Below are 22,622 nucleotides of genomic sequence, written 5' to 3' on the forward strand. Positions count from 1 at the left end.
GTAAGATAATTTAACCCATTTTGCGGACGAACGAATGCAATTGCCAAGTTGCTCGGCGCGAGCGAAATCTGAGTCCGTGTATCGCGTGATATGTGAAAACGCGCTCTCGTAGCACGCTTCGCGTGCTATATAATATATCCAGCTAAGCGGCCAACCGCGAAATATTTGTTCGATCTGTTTGCGAGCGAAATTGAATCGCGGAAATTATCAATCGTGGAATTTCGTGGTCGCTCGATGAATACGCTTCCTCTGCACTGATGTGAGGACGAAAGGCGATTAATATATCGAGCGATGCAATACAATAATAAATTTTCAACAAGAGCCTTATACGGCCGATATAACGATCTATTATTTTAATGTTTAGCAAATGTGCGGTTTAAATAATCGAAATAAATTAATTCCATGCACATTTAACGTCAGTTTCATTTTATTATTTAAAGAGATTATGGTGTTAACAATGAAATCATATATTATACTAGCTATAATTATATATGGCCTAATAATAATATTTAATAAATTCTTCTTTAAAAAATTAATTATATGTATTACAAAATCCCTGTTTGTATCAAATATGTTAAAAAATTACATTAAATATTCCATTAACAATACTATAAAATAAAATATTATAGTTTTGCAAATATTAAACGTTATTAATATTTTTCTAAATGGAAAAATCTCAATATCGTTCTTCGCTCCTATTGTTTTTCGACATATTTTTGTCATTTGAAATAACTTGCATATATCAAAGTATAGAGAAAAGATACAGGATGTTGTGTAAGATAATTTTCATTACTCGCCTTTGGAAGGCAACCACGTTAGGTCATACAAGGAGAAGAAAAAGAAGAAGAAGAAGAAGAAGAAAAGGATCAAAATGAAAAAAGACGGACAAACTTTACGAAGGCCGGAGGTACACGAAGAACCGTTAAAATATGTAAAACGGCACGGTCCACTTTAGCTTGCGCTCCTCCCTCTGCCCTTTTGGAACTTCTTCTTTTTTTTTTTGCTCCTTCGATTATTTTCTCCATCGCCTTCATAGGGTTCAATGAACCAGGACACGATGTACCCAATACAGGTGTACCAACGCGTATAATCATTCGCAAATTTCATTCTTCGTGGTATTCAGCATATTTCATAGAACATTAGCATAAAGAACATTTCAGCAAAATTCTTATTTCCTAGCAAATTTAATATAAAAATCTAAACTCGATCATATATAAAATGCTTTTTGTCCCAACATTAGAATCTAACAAAAAAGGATAGGTTGCTTAAAGATTCAGCTATTAAGAATTTTTTAATTATAAAGAATTTAAAAAATTGCGTTATTATGGTTCTATACAATTAAAAAAGAAAAAATCTATACATCTAATATAACTAGCTTTAAACAGACCTCTTAAAAAGATATTTTATAGTTTAGTTATTAATTGTTTATTGTGAAAAATTTTTTTAATATAATAAATGTGAAGAGAGAAAGATACTCCTTAAATATCAAAGAAAATTTATAGTTAAATAGAGATGCAGATACTCTGCATAATTGTTGCGAGCATCGTGCAACACTTTGCTATGTATAGCGAAACGATGATTCTCGAAATTTTGATTACAATTAGCTCAATTATACAAGCAAAATACGATAGAACGTTAACAAAGCAGTTACCGCCAGAGAACAATACTAACAGCTGAAACAATTCACAAAGTGGGAAATAATTTGCATGGCGCAAAGATGTCAGAGATATCCTCGCTTGTTTTTAAAAAGTTAATATTTGTGTAAGTTATATATATATATATAAATAAGTTTATCTGAACATTTTATAGAAATATTTCTCTTTAACAAAAATAATATTATGATAAAAAAACGTAAATATACATAAAGAATAATAACTTATTAATATATATAAATTGTATTATACAATCAGACATATTTGAACATTATTTTGATATTATAGTTTTCACATATATCAATCATCGTAATAGAACTGATTTAGAGTTTACTCAAATAATAAAGTTAATATAAATTTTTAAAAAGGCAAAAACTTTTAATAGCTTTAATATATTCATTAAATTTATTAAAACGAGTAAAATTACAGCTATAAATTGTTTTTTTAAATATAGAACAATCGAAAAAGAAAATCATATAACATATCTATCTATCGATATCATTACTATACGAGCATCAGTAATTAAAGCGCATGCCAATAATTATTGCAATTCAGGCATAACAAAATTTAATTACAATACTTATCGAAATAATACGTTTCTTACAAAGTCTGTTTATTTTATTTCCCGTGAAATTTATAAAACAACAAATCATCGCTCGCTTATTTAAAAAAGCATGTATTTAATTGAGAAAAAGTACGTATTTAACGAGAAAAAGCGTATAAAATGCAGATACGGTAAGTCTGTGAAATGTAGCTTGAGTTAATTTTCTTGTAATATTTTTAACTCACTAAATCGAAAAAGATATTTAGAAAATTAACAAAGTGCATTTGCTTTCGAGAAGAAAAGTCTGGATATCAAACGTATGCATTGATTTATCATGACATTATAAAAAGGTATTAATGATATTCTATATATATATATATATATATATAGTATATAGAGCGTTAAACATTATCTTTTATATTAAATGTTAAAAATAAAGAGAATTATGCAAATTTTTATTAATTATATTACACTTATATTACTTGTATAGCAATTTATTTCAGCTATATTTTTAAAATTATATGATTCAACAGAGCCATATTAAAACAATTTAATTAAGAATTCCTAAATATTTTCGTAAAATGTAAAATAATTTATAAAGATAGACATAAATATTTAAACATTTTTTAACTATGCAAAGGAAAAAAAAGGAGAGAGATATCATATGACAATAAAAGAATTATATGGAAATATGTATAGACGCTCTTTCTCTCTCTTTATTTGTTATAATTTTAATAAAATTTTTATATTGCTGCTAAGTAAAAAGAATGGAAAGAGTTTTTATTCGACATTATGTGATTAAGTACTGTCTGTCATAGTCGGTGATGGATAGTCGCTGAACTACGATAAAGGATTAGCTTGATTTTCGCAAGTACAGCGTTCCGCACTCAGCGGTATAGTCGTTACTTTGCTAATTATCAACAGGCAACGGAGCTCATTGTTTACGATATTATATATAATTATGTCACAGTGTGTATTTAAAAAAATGGAATTGCATTTTTTTATTTAAAGATGTATTGTAGATGTAATTATACATTCGCTATTCATTGTCCTTGTAACCATTCGCATCATTTACGTCTTTTTACAAAGTTTTGTTCAAAGAACTATTATTAATATTGTAAAAGCTATTATAAATAATGCAATTAAAAAGTTACTTGCATTTTTTAGTAAAAGATTTTAAATATTGTTTTAAAATATCGATATATTATTATATTTTAAAATATTGATTATCTATATAAAAGGATATTAAAACATAGAGAGCTTGTCCGTTTGAAAATTTGTGCTTCTTCACATGCATTGATATAGAAGTATTCTATTATAATAAATTTTTATTTTATGCTTTTATCATTTTTTTATTTTGCCTATATAAATCTTTATTACAAATGCAAAAATAAATTTAAGATATTTTATAAAAACATATTTTATTTTAGAGATTTAAAAAATCTAAAAGATGAAATAGTAAATGTATATGTTAAAATTTTAATTCACGAAATACCTTTTATGCTTATAATGAAAAAATTTTCTAAATTTTTATTAAAAAAATATTAATCTTGAATCAGTTGAAATATTAATTTTAAATTAATTGAAGAATCCATGGTTAAAAATTACGATAAGTTTTAATCACATTATATATATATATATATATAATTTCTATGAATATGTGAATTCCTGTAGCATCTTTTAGAGATTATAATTAAATATACATAAGTATGTTTATTTATCTGAATATCAGGAACGTCATCAATTGAATGCAATGTCAATATGATAATCGGTACAAGTTATACATATTAATGATACATGGTTCGTATATAGATTTAGATCTTTTGAAACTATGGTGTGTTCACTCATAATCATCGATGATCGCATTGTCGCTAAGCCAAAACAAATGATCGTATAATTAAAATACTCTAGTAATGTAAAATTTATTAGTTTTACAGATAATTATAAATTTAAAAATATATTTCGTATAAAATTATTTGATATATTTTAGAATAATGTAGAAAGAAAGAGAGAGAAAAGATTGAAAATATTAATATGTAATTAATGTGTAATTTTTCAACGGAAATATATTCAGATATCACTTTTCCATATATTCCCTTAATTCCCAAGATTAAATATATCTTGATAGTTAAAGAAAATTATACTTCTGCAAAAATATAAATTCAATTTATAATCAACGAATTAATAATATTTTGATTAGATGTATCCACATCATGAATATTAATTAGCAAGAGATTTTTCAATTTTATTCACGTGTTTAATGTAACTCGACATTTTTATATCTTATTTATAAAGAAAATTATTTAAAAATTAGTTAGACGAGACCGTCTGCACATAAAACTTTTTAATGATCAAATCTGTTGTATATACTCATCATCTTATATAATACAAATCTTAATACTTGGTATATACAAGTATCTTATATATATTCATCTGTCTTCATCTACGATTATCAAAACTCGATGTAGCATCAGCGTTACAGTTAGTATAAGATGGCCGTTGTCGGTGAACCGAAACAAGTGACCGAGTAACTAGAACGAGACTCGACCCGATGCTGCCAGTTAAGACTGAAGGAATCAGCGCGCGCGGCCGGCGCGGATGATCCATCCAAGTGGATCGTGGGAGCCCGTCGCGAGATTTAAATCAGGAATTCACGATGGTGGTACTCACCTATGATAGTGTGGACCCTCACGGACAGCTGGGTCCTGAGAATGATCGCGTTCTTCCGGCTGCAACAGAGAGAACAAACAATACCGAACGATTAAAAAATGCCGATTGTTGCGTCGGGTTACGTATTAATATGTAATTAGGGAGGAGAGGAGACACGGGGGAGAGACAGAAGAGGCCTATTGCCCCACTGAAGCGCAACTATTATTCGTCCTGCCGCGGATGGATGCTAATTAATTGCAGCCGCGAATTAATCGCGTTCGGTAATTACATAATTAAAAGCCCGACGACCTCCTTAAATAAACCGCGTACATACGGTGCGAACGTATGAATAAATATATTCTTCTATGATATGCGGCGGATGCTGGATGCGTATTCGAATTTAGATTTACAATCTGCAATTGTAATGCGGTCTTTGTTCTGACGTAATAGAGCATGATAACCCGGTAACGCAGTTATGACGAATTGTTTCTCGAAAGTCAACTAAGTAAATAATAAATTGAAAACTTCTGGAATAGATTATTCTATCGGCGTTCCAGAAATTTTCTATCAAATAATCGAGAAGTGACAAATATATATCACCGTATCATTGTAATAAAGCTCCATGAGCGCACTAAAAATTCGCGCTAAAAGTACACCCTCTAAAAAAATGAACCCTCGTAGATTCCGGTTGATATAAATTTGGCTTCACAGTAATGCTCTTCGATATATAAATTGGGTTAGAGTGGCGCGGCTCCGGCTTCCCCGTGCATACACTTCACCTTGAACGGCGCGAACTTTAAGGCCCTGCGAACCTTCCCACGCCACGTCGCTGAGAAACCACGACCGTATAGACAATGGCTTCTAGAAAAAGAGGGAGAAAAAAAAAGAGGTGACGAAGAATCGTCGTTGGCGCAGCGACCGATGTTGTGCGGTGGCGATGGTGGGCTGCGCGAAGATAGAAAAAAAAAAGAAGTCCAGTATACACTTGTTAATAATGTTTCCGCTCGTTAAATGAGGGAGGCAGAATACGATTACGCGCCCTGAATTTCTCACGAATAATGGCGGCAGGAGCAGTACGTTACAACGAGACAATCTCCTTTGAATGCGCCTACAAAGGGCGTGGATGTAGAGCGCAACAGAGGATCGATTCGAAATACAACAGATCGAGTATACATAATTTATTAAATGTTGTATTACAAAAAATAAAATTAAAACAAATAATTATATTATTTTCAAAAATATAAAAATAATTTAATTTTCACAATTGCGATAAATTATTATAAAAATGAAAAGAATTTGTATTACAATATATAATTTCGTGGAATACATAAATAAAAAAGATGCAGATTAATTCAAAAAATAATTTTAATATTTTTAATATATTTAATTAATTAAATAAGTAAATAAATGTACATGCATTTTTCTACTTAAAAAAAATGCATAATAATTATAATATAACGTAATGTACGTAAAATTTTTATTTTTATTTTTTACCTCAAAAATTGACATGAATATATATTGTAAAACAAATAAAATTATTGAATGTGCTGAGATTTTTAATATCGTACAATATAAAAAATCCAATTTCACACTTCATTATTAGCCTTTTACAAAATTTAATTATACAAGCAAATAATGGCTACAAATGAAGATTCATTAAGAGTATAACACAATGGCTGTGTTCAATAAAATGCATTTAAAAAATTCAAATGTTTCATCAATATTAAGACCATCTAAACTAAAACGAAGAAATGTTAAAATCGTGATTTTTCGTCCCTTTCAACTCCATGCATTGCGAAAATGCTTGTTTGAGAAGAGTCTGTTCGATGCATCGCGTTGAATGATATATCACCGGGCAGCAAAACAAGCAGCCGCCGCAACGCGACGATATTCCAGTGGCAACGACCGCGAAGGGTTAACAAACTCCAAAAGCGGAGGTTGCGCGAATAAATTAAAAATTAAAAAGTTTCAGGCATGGGACCAAGTTCAATGCCGGGTAATATCGGCCGGGTGCGCGTATTCAGATTCCTCGTAAACACCCAGCCGCTATCTTTTGCTCCGACTCATTCGCGATAACATCTTTCATAGAAGCGTAATAACAATTTATTTATGTCACAATAATTAAATACTTGTAATTTAAGGAAACGTGAATTTTAATTTTAACATTTTATTACAATTATCGGCGCCGTATCAAAATTTTATCATTTAAAAAATATATATATATTTAACTGTACAAATAACAAAAAATAGGCATTTTATAGATACAATGAAAATTAAAAATTCTGTTTCTGTTTAACAGAAGAAATTAAAATATTCCAAAATTCAGAAAAATTCGAAAACAGAATCTTATATATATGTATGTAAATGTATATATGTGTGAATTAAATAGATTTTCATATATATTTGCTTTCTATCGATTACAAACAGAAAGCAGTAAAGTGTTCATGAAATCGTCAATATTTTTGCATGCATAAGGGAGTATCTTCTCAAAACGCACATCGTAACTTTCTCGGGAAAACAACGAACGGTATCGCAGATCGCAGGAGGTCACCGAAATCTACTTGAGAGAAGGGCAGGAGAAACTCTCATGCAAATGCGATTTACATCCGACGTGGCTACCGCTAGGTTACGAGCAGCAAGTGCACCCTCGGGAGAACGGGAAAGCGAAGCCGGAGTAACGTTCCCGGCAAATGAAATGCAAAATCCTGGACGGTGCGAACGTTCCGTGAAAACTTGGTCGTCCGTTCCATTGGACGACGAAAGTCTCCCAGGTTCGAAAGGATTTCCAATCTCTCTTAATAGCGCATTAATCGTGATTTCCCGGACGACGAGGGTGGAGAGCGAAATGGCCGTTCCCTTAAATGCGATAACTTTGTCGGCCGACAGTTTTCAATTGGCAAACGACGCACCGATGGTCGGCGAAGTTGTTTCCAATATCTGTTATCGATATTCTCTCCGCCTTTTACTCACGCGCTCTTTAATTCAGAAGTTTGCGCGCCTCGAAGTTCCGGAACACGGAGGAAGGTACGCCGAGAAATCCAACGTCTCGCTCGAGCATGAAATTAAAGATGTTCGTGTTGAGAAGTTCGCGCCAACAGGAAGAACTTGAGCTCACTTGTGTTAATCTTTCATTAATGTACGGGAATTTTAATTGATTATACGATGCAAATACGTTCTTTCTTAAAACAAGATATATTGAATCTCGACATTATACGCTCTCCTATGTACCGTATATCATATAGTCGTATAATGTTGTAAGAAGAAATTCTCTAGATTAATTGTCACACACACATACACACATTAAAGAATATCGATAAAATATGAAAGTTTAAATATATAATAAACTAGATAAAATGTTGAAATATTATATCCAAATTTTAATCGAGTTTAACATATTAAAATTCAACATAATTAGATATTAATAAAGAATAAAAATCTATATATAAATCATATTATTATGTATAATTTAATCTATATATAAATTAATATAATATATACATTTATGGACAACATCACATCTATCAGAATTCTTGTTTTCAATAGTATATATTTTAAAAATAGAAATCCATCATCTGTTTATGTAAAAACGAAGTTCATTGATTTCAAGCGTACCATCGTGCCATTCCCAATGCAAAATTCATGGATCGCGATGAAGATTAATGATAGAGAGATCCACCTGAATCCGTCTGAGAGGAGAGCGAGACGATCGATATTAACCCGCCGCCATCTCCCCCCCGTTTCGTTTATACCTCGATCCCGCAGACGAAAGGGAATCAAATAATCCCGTCGTCTTCTGACGATTTGCACGGCTGATCACGAATCCGCTCTCGACAAGTGCGATTGCGAAACGATTGCGATGCGCGTGGCGAGACTATCTTCGAGTGAGTTTCAAGTACACGGACCGAGTGCTTCCCTCGCAAAGTTATGCAAGAACGAAATAAAGCAACAGTTAAAAGTTGCCAAGAAAGAGACGATTCATCGATTTTGAAAGCGGAAACACATCTCGCTTAAGAGAATAATCCGAGAGCCGCATCGCGAGAAAAAAGTTATTTCACGACAGTTGGTTGAGTCGGTGATTTAACGGAGAAAATTTTTTTCGCCAATTTTCCAGTAATCTATTGTGGGACATGGTAACTTTTGGCAGTAAGTCAAAACAATGAAAAGACAGAGATATGAATATTGTTTATTTTCGTCAATTATCTCATATGATATTTGTAAATTTTGTTGTTATTGCATTAAAATGATGTAATATAGTACAATATATCGAATTTTAACTGCAACAACAAACGCTGCTATATCTTTTTTATTATATTATTTTCATTATTCTCTATACATGTATAAAAAAATTTGTCGAATTTAATTTCTACAATTTCTATAAGAATCGATTTTATATCACGTCGCTCTTACAAACCGCATGTAGTGTTACAAATAAAGTTTAAAATACAACCGATACGAAATCTACGCCGATCTTTTTTCCACCATGTAAAACACCGTCTCCTGTTAACGAGCACTCGAGCAGCTAATATATTCCGGCATATCCACCGAGTCGGTATACGGAAGGGATGAGCGTAAAGTGCGCGCGTGTTGGTCGATTAACGGTTGTACAAATAAAGCTCGTTGGCGATTGCGTAACGATCCTAGAGACGACGCTTAAGGTCAGGTCCCTCTCCCCTGGTCGAGACTATAAATCACTTAGGAATTAACCCCTCTAATTGGTCCGCCAGTATTTAAATCGAACGCACACACGCGATCGTAAATAGGAATGTGGCTGTGCAAACGCGCACATGTCGCGACGAGCGTTTCTCAGATTCTTTTCGCGCGTGTGAATCGAGCTAAACCGAGCAAACCAGGTTGCCGAGTGTTCGCAATTTTCGTAGTTTTCTGGGATCGCGAAGCTAATTAGCGCCTCTAGCCATTCGAAAGAGAAAGAGAGAGAGAGAGAGAGAGAGAAAGGGAGAGAGAATTGCCACCGCTAATGGAAACGACGTCTAAATTAAGGCAATGCATTCCCCAACATTCCCCAACATGATAGAAATCGTGAAGAATTTAGCGTTCGTGACGAGTAACATCGTACAAGAATGAAATTGTACTCGGCAAAAAACACCTCTCGAATAGCAATAAGCAGACACTCGGCTTAATCATTAAAGAGAAACGTGTATAAATATAAAAAGAGAGAAATATTCTAGAGAGAGAATCACACAAGATAATTCAAAGACAATTCAATAATAATTACCATATATGTGTTGTATTTTTATATTAAACATTTTGGTAGATAAATAAATTTCTACGAATGTAAATAGTATATTATTATATTATATTATATCGTATATGAGTTTTATTCTCTTTCGTTAGAATTATGTATTTGAATTGTCGTATTAATTATATTCAAAATTTTATTTGACGATAATATATTTTATGCACTATTGATCAGCAAAATCTCAATGATGATTTATTTGATTTTAAGTGGCTATTTTTTTGATGATTAATAATGACATCCGTGACGCACACAACGATCCCTAATCGATTTTTTAATAGAATATAAATATGGCACTAGTAATTTTAAATTACTTTCGAAAGTTTCTCCTTTTTAAATTAATAATTTAATTAATTTATATATATATATATATATATATAATTTATATAATATATATATGCGACACTAACGGTATCAAATTTTTATTAAATAATATTTAGTTACAATTAACTCAATAATAATAATTGCTTGTTATCTGCGGCCATATAATTTAATATATTAAAAGCCTACAATCTTCTATATTACAATTTTATAACATTTCGATTTAAATTTTTACAAAACAAAGACGTACATATTTCTCAAATGCGTTAGAAAGAGCGGGTTCGAAATTTAGCGTAACTTTAACGAAAGATTAAACAACCGAAAATTCTATCTATCGAAATTAATATGTGAAACTAATATATTTAATCTAATATGTATCCATTAAATATATAGAGATAAATAGTGTATATGGAAAATATTGAAATTTTCATATATCACCAGCATTGTCATCCTAGTCTTGAAATTAAGATAAAAGAAACTGCGTGCAAGCTCGCTCTTCGGGATGCGATCGGGGGTGATCGATGATTGATCGATTTACGTGACAACACGTTTCTGGACGTCGCACAGCGCGAGTATTGGCAAGTATCGGGGTACTCGGGAGGATTCAATGAACCCGAAGGAAAACGAGCGGCTATTCCTTTTCTGCCCTCGCCTCCTAGAAACGGCCGAGTCACGGCTCATGATCGTGCCTCGGACACAAACGATGGACGAAACGCGCGGGAGTGAAAGTCAAGGGGGCCGACAATCGCCGCGGAATGTTATCGAATCATGAACGAGATTCACGAGTACGTTTCGAGGGAATGAACGCGTCGCGTCGGCAACTCCGATTACATTTTGTCACTTACCACATAATTCTCCATCTTTGAAGAAAATTTATATCTAGGATGCTAACGATAATACAGGAAAAAGTTTTCTAAAATCATGATAATTACCATATATTCTAAAGAAATATAGGTAATGTGCATCAGAGGATACGAATTACATCTTATAAAAAGTTTCCACCTTAAGCGCCATTAGATGACATGAAACTTTCAATAATCACGTTAAGTTCTTCTTGGTCAAATGCATTAGACTGTTTACATAATATTATTTGAAGACAGAGGGGAACCACCTTTCATTCTCACCTGAGATTTATCTTTATTTTAAATGAGAGAGTTTATAAACGAGATGTGCTAGAAACACAAATCAATTTATGTAAAATAAAGTCGAATGTTTGTTGACTGGCTAATTGTGGAATCGAAATCAGAAATAGTCATATAAAGGACCGTTAGGGACACGAATATGGTATTAATGAATTATTAATATCGTACAGTACTCAGGCGTGAGAAAAACAGAGTAAGAGGAATCAGTTAGTATATAATATGTTGGATCAAAGTCCACTGTGTGATATCTCGGACACGCATTTCTGGAGAATGTAAATCCTTCATTTACGAAATCGGGATCGACTTCTTTAGAATTGTAATACAGGAAATCCTAAAAGGGAAAGTTTTTGAAGATATCCTGCAACCTTGTTCATTGAATGCAGCAGTTGGATAATTACCGTCTTTCACAATAAAAACTCAATTCTACGAAACAAGTTTACTTCTTTAATTGGCTAAAAATGTTAGATAAATGCAGGCAGAAAAAATATAAAAATAAAATGTATTATAAATTTTTGTCGCACATAAAGTTCGACAATGCGACTCGTGTAATTTTATACGTGGACGTCGATATGATTTACAGATGCTGAATGTATTGCGAAATCAAAAATGTCGATGTATCGGATATATATATATATATATATAGAATCCGACAAATAAATTTTTAAACGATTGATTTATATGCAGAACTTAACGAGATTGTAAACGCGCGAATAGAATGAACGCCACAAATGTCAAAAGTTGTACAAAAATTTTGTATCAATTATAAACCATACGTCAATATTAAATGTATCCTGGTTAAATAAATTTCCGTTATATTCCTGAAATTAGTAATGTGAAATATATCGTATTCTTAAAAATCATGATTTTCGAATCGAATGACACGTAATGTGTGTGCATCAAAAACTACGTTACTTAAGATTACCCAGTTTGGCGCGACATCCGGTATGAATATGTATTTATATGCAAATAAATATACACGAGCATATATACCTTATGTTTCTCTGAGATAAGATATCATTCTTGATAAAGTTCTTATACACACGGCACAATACCGTTTCTTATTCTATACGAAAAATGGCGTGTTATTGAGTCGCAACGCGCACGCTATATGCAACTGCATTGACGGAAAATGCGTCGCGAGTGCGACCGTAAACTGAATTCGTTTTGAGTTCACTGCCGACCGATCTTGCCGAGATACTTCGACGCGATGCGAGGCAACTCATACGCGCTCATACGTCCCAATTATTCAAATGCACCCCCGAACGCGTTGCACCTGTTGCATCCCAGATGCAGATGCATGTTCGAGGCGTCGAATCATCTCGAACATGCCTCTATACATAAATAGCACCGAGAGAAAATTTTTCCCTTTAGTAATAATCTTCGAGCAATTGCTTCTCTCTTCCTCTTTCTTTTTCTTTTTATTTTCTCTGCGGTTTTTCCTTTTCCTAAAATTAAAAATAAGACATAATAATATTGAAATAGAATTTGCGTGATTCAAACATTTAGATTCTTCCGATGCATTACTTATAATCATTTGGAAGAGAGAGAAAGAGAGTTTGCATCTTTCATATATATATAAAATTTATTTATTTTTAAGACGAATAAAAAACCAGGTTTCTCTTAATAAAAATAAAATGCGTTTTAATTTCATAGAAACCCGTGAATCTGTGAGTGAATCTGTCTATAACATTTCTATAAATACAAGATTGATTTGTGTTGACAAATACTATTTCAAATTAAAAATCTTTATAAACTGAATTGCTTCTAAATACTTGGCTAGTTAACTATTGATTTCATTTAGTTTTGATTTTTGATTGTTAATAAAGATTTTTATTTTTTAGAGTTATTTTTTAGAGGAAAATCATTTTTTAGCTTTTTATTTTGTATGAAAATTATTTTTCAAGAAAAAATTTTGTTTAAAGTTATTTTGTAGGGATAGATATTTAACCTTGTCTTGCGTACAAGTTGGGATTTTTTTATATACTTGGCGTATCTTTTTTTTTTTATCTTTGTGAGGTTTTTTTTAGGTAATATATTTATATATATAAAATTTATTTATTTTTAAAACAAATAAATTTATGAAACAAATAATATGGCTGCAAATATATATTTTCTTTAAATTTCCCCAGGTATATTCGGTTATTATACTTTCAAGTCACAGCACATGAATTCACATCTGCTACGAATTTCTAAACTACTCGATTCCACTTTAATAAAGCAGCTCCAATATATCATCCAATATATCATCATATAAAATCCAATATTTTTAGGTGCAAAGTCATCGCAATTTATTGACTAAATTTATATTAATTCTCTTACAATCGCACAAAATTCTTTAAAAAATTATAAAGAATGATAAATAAAATGAAACGTAATTGCTGACATCCAATTTAGTGTTTAATTTCTGTTATTCTTTTGTCAAACCAAATAAACAGAGTCCGATAAAATATAAATGGTATCCTATAAACGATAAAAGTTCAATTACTCCGCATAATTTTTATACAATTTTCAATAGATGTGAATGGATGAACAAAGAAATCCTTATTTAATCGCCACGAAAGTATCCGAAGGCGGTAAAATCGATCGATGTTTACCAATCTGGCGGCATCACGTTGTCGCAATGTCATATCACCGGGATGACCTGGAACCGACGATGCACTCAGCCCAATCTCACTTTCGATCTCGCGAACGCGTTAAGAGAGCACCAGCCCGTGTCGAAGACGACTCGAGAAACGCTCGCGGCGGTGTCGGGGTCTAAGCAACGACTGGGGCTGGTACCGGAATGGCTTCTTGCCGCTTGGTCCCCGGCGTTCGCCACAATAGAAACTAGTGGGAGATCAAAACGCTGAGTGGTCGCTGTGCCCGTGTATGATGCACACTCGCATAAATGTGTACACGCGTATATGTGGGATTTATCATTATCTTTTATAGTACCGTCCGCAATTCGTCAAAATTTTACTTATAAACGGAAACGCACTTCATTTTCATTACGTAAATTATTATTATTACTAAATCGCAAAGCTATTGTATGAATCGATAATTCATTTAAAATGAAAACTAATCTTTTGGAGAAAAATCGTTAGATGATAATTCTTCTAAAAATAATTAATTAGTTATTGGAGTTTTTTCAATGAAAAATTTTTGTCATCAACATCGTATTTCGATGTCATTCCGTCACACAAGATCACGCGAAAAATTATTTTTATTTTTTACAAAATTAATTTTAATTTTATTATAATTAAAAAATTGCATTGCATCGTTTGCGTTATTAGCGTAAGCGGCATTTAATTTATAGAGAATACAAATCTTCTGAATTTATGAAGATTACTGTACCTCGAGAGAAGAATAAGAACGACGATGCGGTGGCGTGTTATGCTTGTGTCCGTGTAGACATGCGAAGACCGACCGGAGTCAGCGACTCACAAGGTAGATCGTACGAGCAAACGACTGTTTTTCTTTTGCGTTTTGATTGTGCCGCGTGTATGCACAATCGTACCCTTGAAACGTACTGCAAGAGTATCGTCTTATTATACACAAAGATTTTCCGATGAAGAAAAATGAAGAGTATATTGCGAGCATTCCACGGTATATCCGCTTTATAATTCTGATGATATAAAAAACGTATCAATGCAATATTTCTAAAGTATACGAGACATAAAAATTCAACGATGATATCCGATTGTATTTAAAATAAAGACTTTCTAAATTTAATTTCAAGTATAGATTCTTCATACTTCCTTTATCTATAAATCTTTTAACAAACCTAAAGAATAAAAGAAAAATAGAAAACAAAGCTTAGTTTGTAAAACTACTAAATTTTAAACCGCTTATTATATAATAATTTTATAACTCAACACAACTATACTAATCATGTTAATCCCATAAAGTCCAATTTTTTTATCCTCACGTCAATCCCAAATACAGCAAAGAATACGTATGTAAAATATATAATATATTCCGATATAAAATAATTTTGCATAATTTCATATTTCATAATTACAATTATTACGATTTCTGAAAGTTGAAAAATCAAATTCATTAAAAATCCATTTCTACTTATTTCTCTGAACAACATTGTATATACCCGCACGTTTCATCGGTAATATAAGCGCGCTAACTAAAACGGCTTATTAACATACTTTAGACAATTGCGAAAAACAGACCTACTGTATTTAGGTTTAGTAGGTATATGCGTTGATCGATGTGTGCTAGCATTTAATTTACTTAACGTGGATATATGCAAGGCATGCACACTACGGTAATTACGCACGCAATTGCACCGGAGGTCCCTTAGGGCACGTCAAGGTCGAGCGATTGCTCAGTCCACTTCAGCATCTTCCCAACAATTTCGCTTTTTCATTCAAGATCACCACCGATCCAACATCGATTGACCGTGAAAGATCTTAGCGGCTAAGAAAACTTGGATTCACGCGAGCATGATATACCGGTGCGAATTCATGGTCGACCGCAATTGTAACTGCTCAGAAACTTCAACCGGATTTCAAACCGCGATTCTAAGAACAATACATTAATACAGTAAAAATAAAATTTTTTTCCATCAAATAAATATATTTTAATTTAATTTTGATTTTTCTACTAAGATCAATGTATACTCCGTTTTCAAAAATGTGTTCTGTTATATTAAATAAATTATTATTTGCACGTAACGAAGATTGTAATTTTTTAAATGAAAACATTTTAATGTAAAAAAGTATTTGATTGAAGATAAATAATTATTTTAAAATAAAGAAAATATATGTCTTTGAAATAAGCGATCAAAAATTGATAAATATTTTTTTAAAGAAAATAATTTACTATAATAAAGATAAAAAACAAATTTTTTTATTTGCAAATAAAAGCATATTTTGCTATTATTTTGCATTTTGCCAATTCAAATATATTCGCCGCTTGATCGAAATAACTAATCCCTTTGCAAGTATTTAAATAAATAATTTTTTTTACATCAAAAACAATTTTTGGGAGATTTAGTGCATTTTTTCGGTGCAATATATCGCTTATATATCTCAAAAAAATTGTAATAATGACAATTGTGCCTATCAATATAGATTAATACAGCGTTGTTACGTGACACGAACTGTACAACAATTTAATAATAACGATGATCCGTAAATTTTCTCTATTTCGTAAACTAAAATGTTACATCTCCGTCGATGAACGCATAGTAACGCAACACTTTTCTCAGAGAAGCTATGTTATTTTCACAGGTGCGATTAACGCTGTCTGCCCGTCCCAAGAACTCTTTACAGACTAGATGATGTTATCCTCCATTCTTATCCCGCGAAAAGAGTATACGTATCTCTGTGGCATACGGTGAATGCGAGGGTGTACGTCGACGGATAAAGCAACTCGTTAATCTCCGGTTGTTAGCCAAGGTGGGGAGATACATATCTCGGGGTTTCTCTTGCAGACGAATGATTCGCCGAGACTACTACTATCGCGGTAACCACCTCGGTTACTCGTTTCATGAGGAAGCGCCAAGTGTAGTCGGGGAAAGAGCTCGCGTATACTACCGCTACAAAGAGCGGGGAAGAATATCATTGTAGAACGTATTTCGACTCGTTAATTATTACGTGGATTTTACATATCCGTATTCTTCGTGATAAACATTTCATCATAGAGAATTATAAAATTAATTTTGAATACTAATAAGATGTCGCTTCATTCTAGATGTATGGCTAATTTTCGATGATTAGTAAGCAAAAAAAAAAAAATATATATAGATATATATATTCGCTTTATAAAGCAGCATTCTCGTGCGCGAAGAAGAGAAGAACGACCTCGCGAACGATCACGCGGTGCTTAGATTTAAAAGATGGAAAAGCCTCGGGGCCTCGCGGATCGCTCGTTCATCGAAACTCTTAACGATTACAAATGACTGCGGTCGTTCGCTTCGTTACGGCCGTATCTTCGGCTCTTGTACATAACTCATACACGAACAACGGAGGCGCACGAATTTCGGGACGTTCTGTTTTTGTTCGTGATGGAACCGAGGCGACGGCTGGTTTCTCTTTACGACTGCCTCGAAACCGATTCAGAATACTAAGAACCTGATAATGCGGGTCGAGAAAACGAGGTTTCGCTTTCAGGAGGTTTTAGCAAGTACGAAAGGAAAGACAATGAGATTCCGCCGACGAGTTCTGTACGAGTATGAGAGTGACTTTTTGTGTCTTACGCTTCGCGCTCAATGAATGAAACCCGCGAAATGACGAGTCAAGGCAATTATCTACTTCTCCAAAGCAAAATAATTTTAAATAATTTTAGTTTAGTATATATATATATATATATACTAAGGGTTTACCGAATAATTCTAATAAGCTAAAGTCTGCGAAAAATAACTTTCACACAATCATTCTTAAAAATATTATTTATAAAAAAATCTCTTCCTTATATATGTTTAAAAAAAATTTAATACTTGCATTTGAAAAGATATATTTAACGGATTAAAGAATAACACAAAAGACAATTATGTGCTAAAATAGAACAGAATTAAATCCTTTATAATAATATAAGACACAACTTCTTTCTACAAAAAATAATTATTTCACGATTGCTTCATTATATTCCATTAGTTATTACAATTAATATTTTATGTTTTATTCTATATTCTAAAGAAGCTATGAAAATGTGATCTTTAAAGGCAGAACGTCGCGACATCGATAAATTTTGATCGCGGTTAATTCCGAATTCACCTAAACTCTCCAAGGATCACAAATGGGCCGGGTAAATCGGATAGAACGTCGCCATGTCCTTATCCGCGTGTCCTCTCGCGTGCCATTTTACCGCGTTTAAGAAACTTCGGTATTCCCCGAGTCCGTTCTTGATAACGCCCATTAATATCAAACTTATTACTACGGGTCGCTCACATTCGCGTCAGCGGTCGTGACAATCCGTGAAAACGATATCCGCTATCGTTGAGCGAATCGAGCCGCGGCCACTTTTCGCAACATCGATGCCGATATTCATCGTTAATTAATCCGCGCTCATACGTTATCCTCTGCGGCACGTTAAAAAGGCGCTTACCCGGCGGCTTATAAAATATGGCGACGCGATGGCAAGGCAATTAATCGAGTTCGGCCGCGTCGTAACGGTAACTAATACGGCGACAATTAATCACGAACCGCCGGTAATCCACGCTCATCGATATCCTCTTTGCGTTATAAATTACTATCTACTAAAATCCACCCCCCCCCCTTTTTTTCCGTACATTTGTCTAATATGTTTTTAGCATGCCTGGCATATTGCGTAATAAAGATAAAAGATTGAACGGCGATAGTTATGTGGGATAAAACATTAATGTTCTTATATGAGGATATATTGTTTGTCACTTTTGTCTTCTTAATTAAATCAATTTTACAGAAATATTAAATAAAAATTAGAGAAGAAAGATCGTGTCGGACAATCGCTCGAGTTCTTTGCTGATAGCTATAAACGCTGTAAAAAAACTGATTCAGTGAAGTTTCAGGCAAAGTATCCGCAGCTTTTTTATAGATACACTATCTGAATCTTCAATTTTCAGACATGCTCTTTTGAAATTTCAGAAAAACGACTTCGACGATTAAGACAAATTGAATGAAATTTTTTTCAGATACCCAGATCTAAAAGTTCGAACAAAAATATGTCTGAATTTTTAGAAAATCTTTTTGCGGTAAAGCTTTATCTAGCGCAAAACTGTTGTATTAATATTACTTATATTGTGGATAAATTTGATTGCAATTTGCATTATTGGTATTTATTTACCATAAATATTCATTCCCGTGTTTTCTTCACTCGATAAACCAACGCGATACTAATAACAAATGCGAGCAACGATACAAATGCAAACGTATATTGATTCTATTTTCCACGAACGAACGGAAGGAACGTGCCTCGCTTGTCGAGTTTCGCATCCCGCTCGCCACCCGGTTCTCGATCGTGCCTTCCGCTATGGACATTGCCTCGCAATGGACAGTCCGTTCATACTCTCACGAACGATTCCAGACATTCCCGACATTGCCACGCCGCGCTATTCTTGGCAGCGTGCTGGCGCATGCAACCGGCGTCTTGCACATCGGTCGCTTCTTCGGCGCTTCCTTCCGGTGCATACAAACAGCTCGGACACGTGGAAGGTGTCAAAAGGGAGACGTTCGTAAGAGACCGAGGATGGACAAGGGGAAAGCATACGCACGTGCGTCACACATGAATCTGTTAACCTCTTGTATTTCGCATCTCGAGATAATTAATATTATTTATATCCAATTATTATAAATATTTTTTTCAATTATATTATATTGTTATAAATATATGTTTTATCGAGAAAGAGATAAATTTTATCGTAACAAAAGATGCTTTTATATATTGTATTATAAAATTGAACTTTTTATTAATCAGACTTCAGTTAATTTCGTTTCAATAATTCGTTTCCTCTAATCAACAATTAAATTTCAAACAGAATTAATTTTAGTTTAAATCACATTTAATAATACAAATATATTCTATCGACATGAAAGTTGCTTTGAACTCTAATTTGATAATTTAATTAAATTTTATCGTTGATGTGTATATAGATTTTACTTTAATAACGATTCTCTTATTTAAGAATCGTACGCAATTTCTAATTGAATTTAGTCGTTTAATGCAATGGCAATATAATGGACAAATTCTATCAGGACAAAGCTAACAAAAAGACTAATGTGAAGATTACGACATATGCTTCACTGTCATCGTGTATTTCTAGAGACGGAGTCTCTCTTTGGTCCACTTGATGATCTTTTACACTAAATTAGCTTTCTCCGATATAAATGTTCGCGTGATGTGGTAAAGAAAAATAATTCCGAGGAGCTCATCATGATCACGTACGAATAAATAGTCACTGTGGACATTAGGGTTCCTCAAACTTTCTATAATGACGGTTGAAGTTGTGAAAAGAAACGGGCTTCTAAGATAAATAGAACTCCTACGCTAACTCTATCATGATTTTCACGACGAATTTAACACAAAGAGAGGACGTTATCTAAATTTTCTCCAAAGGGAGTTTAAACATATAATTTTGAAAATTATGAAAACCTTTTGGAGAATTTTGTTTCCTCGTTTTCGATAGGGCAAGCTGCGAGTAAATTAATATTTTGGTGTACCAGTAGTAAAATATGTAAAACATATGTTTATATTTTTAACTGTAAGTTTCATGAAACTTAATGTATTGTATTTATATAACAAAACAAAAAAAAACTAGGAATGATTTTTATCTTATAATAATTTTTGTAAATATGTAAAAATGTATACAGGGTTAAATAGATTATTTAGCATAAGTATAATTATTAGCTATAATAGCGCATTTCCGATTATGATATTATTTCTTCACATAAAATATTAATGTTAATTATATCATACAATTACATATTTATCATAATAATTACAATTGCACAATCAGATCATTATAGTTGCACAATCAAATCATTACAATTGCAAGAACAGATCATTATAATTGCACGATAATATGGCAACAATGAGCATAATTTCAACACATGTACATAATAATATGATAAATTTCGTAATATCCTTGTTTTTAGAAATGCATTCTATAGAAAATCTGCAGATAACTTTTCTGAGCTAAAATATTAATAAACACATTATTTTCTACTATTTTTTAACTCGATATCTCGTGAATAAAATTTTAAGTTAAATTTTTAATAAATTTTTGTTTTAATCTAGAAATAAATTTTTAAATCATATAAATTTAGTTAAATAAGAAAGCTTTATTAATCATTTGTGCTTTTGACATTTAATTTAGCAAAATCCTATCTCTGATATATTTAATAACTTTAAAGTTATACGTCTTTCTATTCAAGTATTAACAGAAAAAACCATTTTAAATTTTAGAAAAGAATATCTTTTAAAAGTATGATTTGAATTACATAATAAAACAATATCGTAATCAAAATCGACTATAATTAATTAACTCGAATTAGCAATTTTATATTATATCTTATCGCATCTCTGTATTTCTGAAAAAAGAAATATAAGTAATGTTTTTGCTATTTTAAATTTATATTAACGCAACTATCGTAAAGTATACAAAATACTTTGGTGCAGAATAACAGCGTGAATAAAATATTCGTCATTGATGATGCTAACAGATCTCCATTTTTCTTGCAGCCGCAATGCAGCCGCAATGCAGTGGCTCGGTGTTCGTGCAAGCACTGTTTACGACAGTGAGAAACGCCGGACGAATTTGCATGTAACGCAAAGTACTTTTATAGGCTCGATGTGTAGCTTGGTTAAGACATTTCGAAGAAAGTCTCGATGTTTCACACTTTGAAGAATCCATGAACTTCAAAAGCGAAAGAAAAAGAACGGTAATTATTAGATAAAAACAAACAGATAAATAAATACGGAAAGAGAAAGACGAAAAAAAAAGGAAAGTTTTTGTAAGATCAACATTCGAATTTGATACTTCACATTGGCAACACAACCGTTTGTTCAGTCTCTCTCTTTCTCTATTCCTCCAGAGAAAAACAAATATGTTTGTTGTTCCTTTATCTTTCAATGAAAGTCCCGTTTGCAGGAAAGAAATATACGTCCGGCATGATTCAATTGCATGTCGGTTTCGTAAGAATCAAATTAAGGATGTACCATTCTTGTTACCAACTTTCGTAATAACGGAATTGTTTCTTTGTTCGTGAAAAAATGTTAATTTTAGTTCGCTCACAAAATTCGGAGTCTAAACTTAAATTAATTAGTATCCTAAAATGTTTCTCGTCCGCGTTTCTCGTTTTCTCATCGCATAGTTTACATTAAATGCGACTCGAAACTTACATATGTTTCGATTAAATTATTCTAACACTTTATTAATTCAAGAAGAAAAAAATTAATAAAATATATAATATACAAAAAAACATGTAATATATAAAAACTCACACATATGAGAAATATTCTCAAGAATACACACATTAGTCACTTCGTAATTATATAATTGAAAATGAGATAGAAAAACTAAATAGCTCTCTAGCAATTTCAACCACAAATTTTTCAAAACAATAAAATCAACGTTGTCTAAAAAAATT

General features: G+C 32.3%; 1 protein-coding gene across 4 annotated transcripts in view; it reads right to left on the reverse strand.

The window, feature by feature from the left end:
• The window catches only part of Fhos (Formin homology 2 domain containing), a 133,881-nt gene that overhangs the window by 38,901 nt on the left and 72,358 nt on the right, over window positions 1-22,622 (reverse strand). For 3 of the 4 annotated variants that reach the window (XM_070311411.1, XM_070311408.1, XM_070311410.1), the window contains one exon: window positions 4,867-4,925. In XM_070311411.1, coding sequence (XP_070167512.1) covers window positions 4,867-4,925 — 59 coding nt within the window. Of the gene's footprint in view, window positions 1-4,866; window positions 4,926-14,156; window positions 14,331-22,622 lie in introns of those variants that run through there. The other variant, XM_070311409.1, reaches the window with a different exon arrangement.

Source organism: Polyergus mexicanus, unplaced genomic scaffold (assembly GCF_030449975.1).
Source record: "Polyergus mexicanus isolate NDT 795.1 unplaced genomic scaffold, iyPolMexi1.0 SCAF_19, whole genome shotgun sequence".
NCBI classification, from domain to species: domain Eukaryota; kingdom Metazoa; phylum Arthropoda; class Insecta; order Hymenoptera; family Formicidae; genus Polyergus; species Polyergus mexicanus.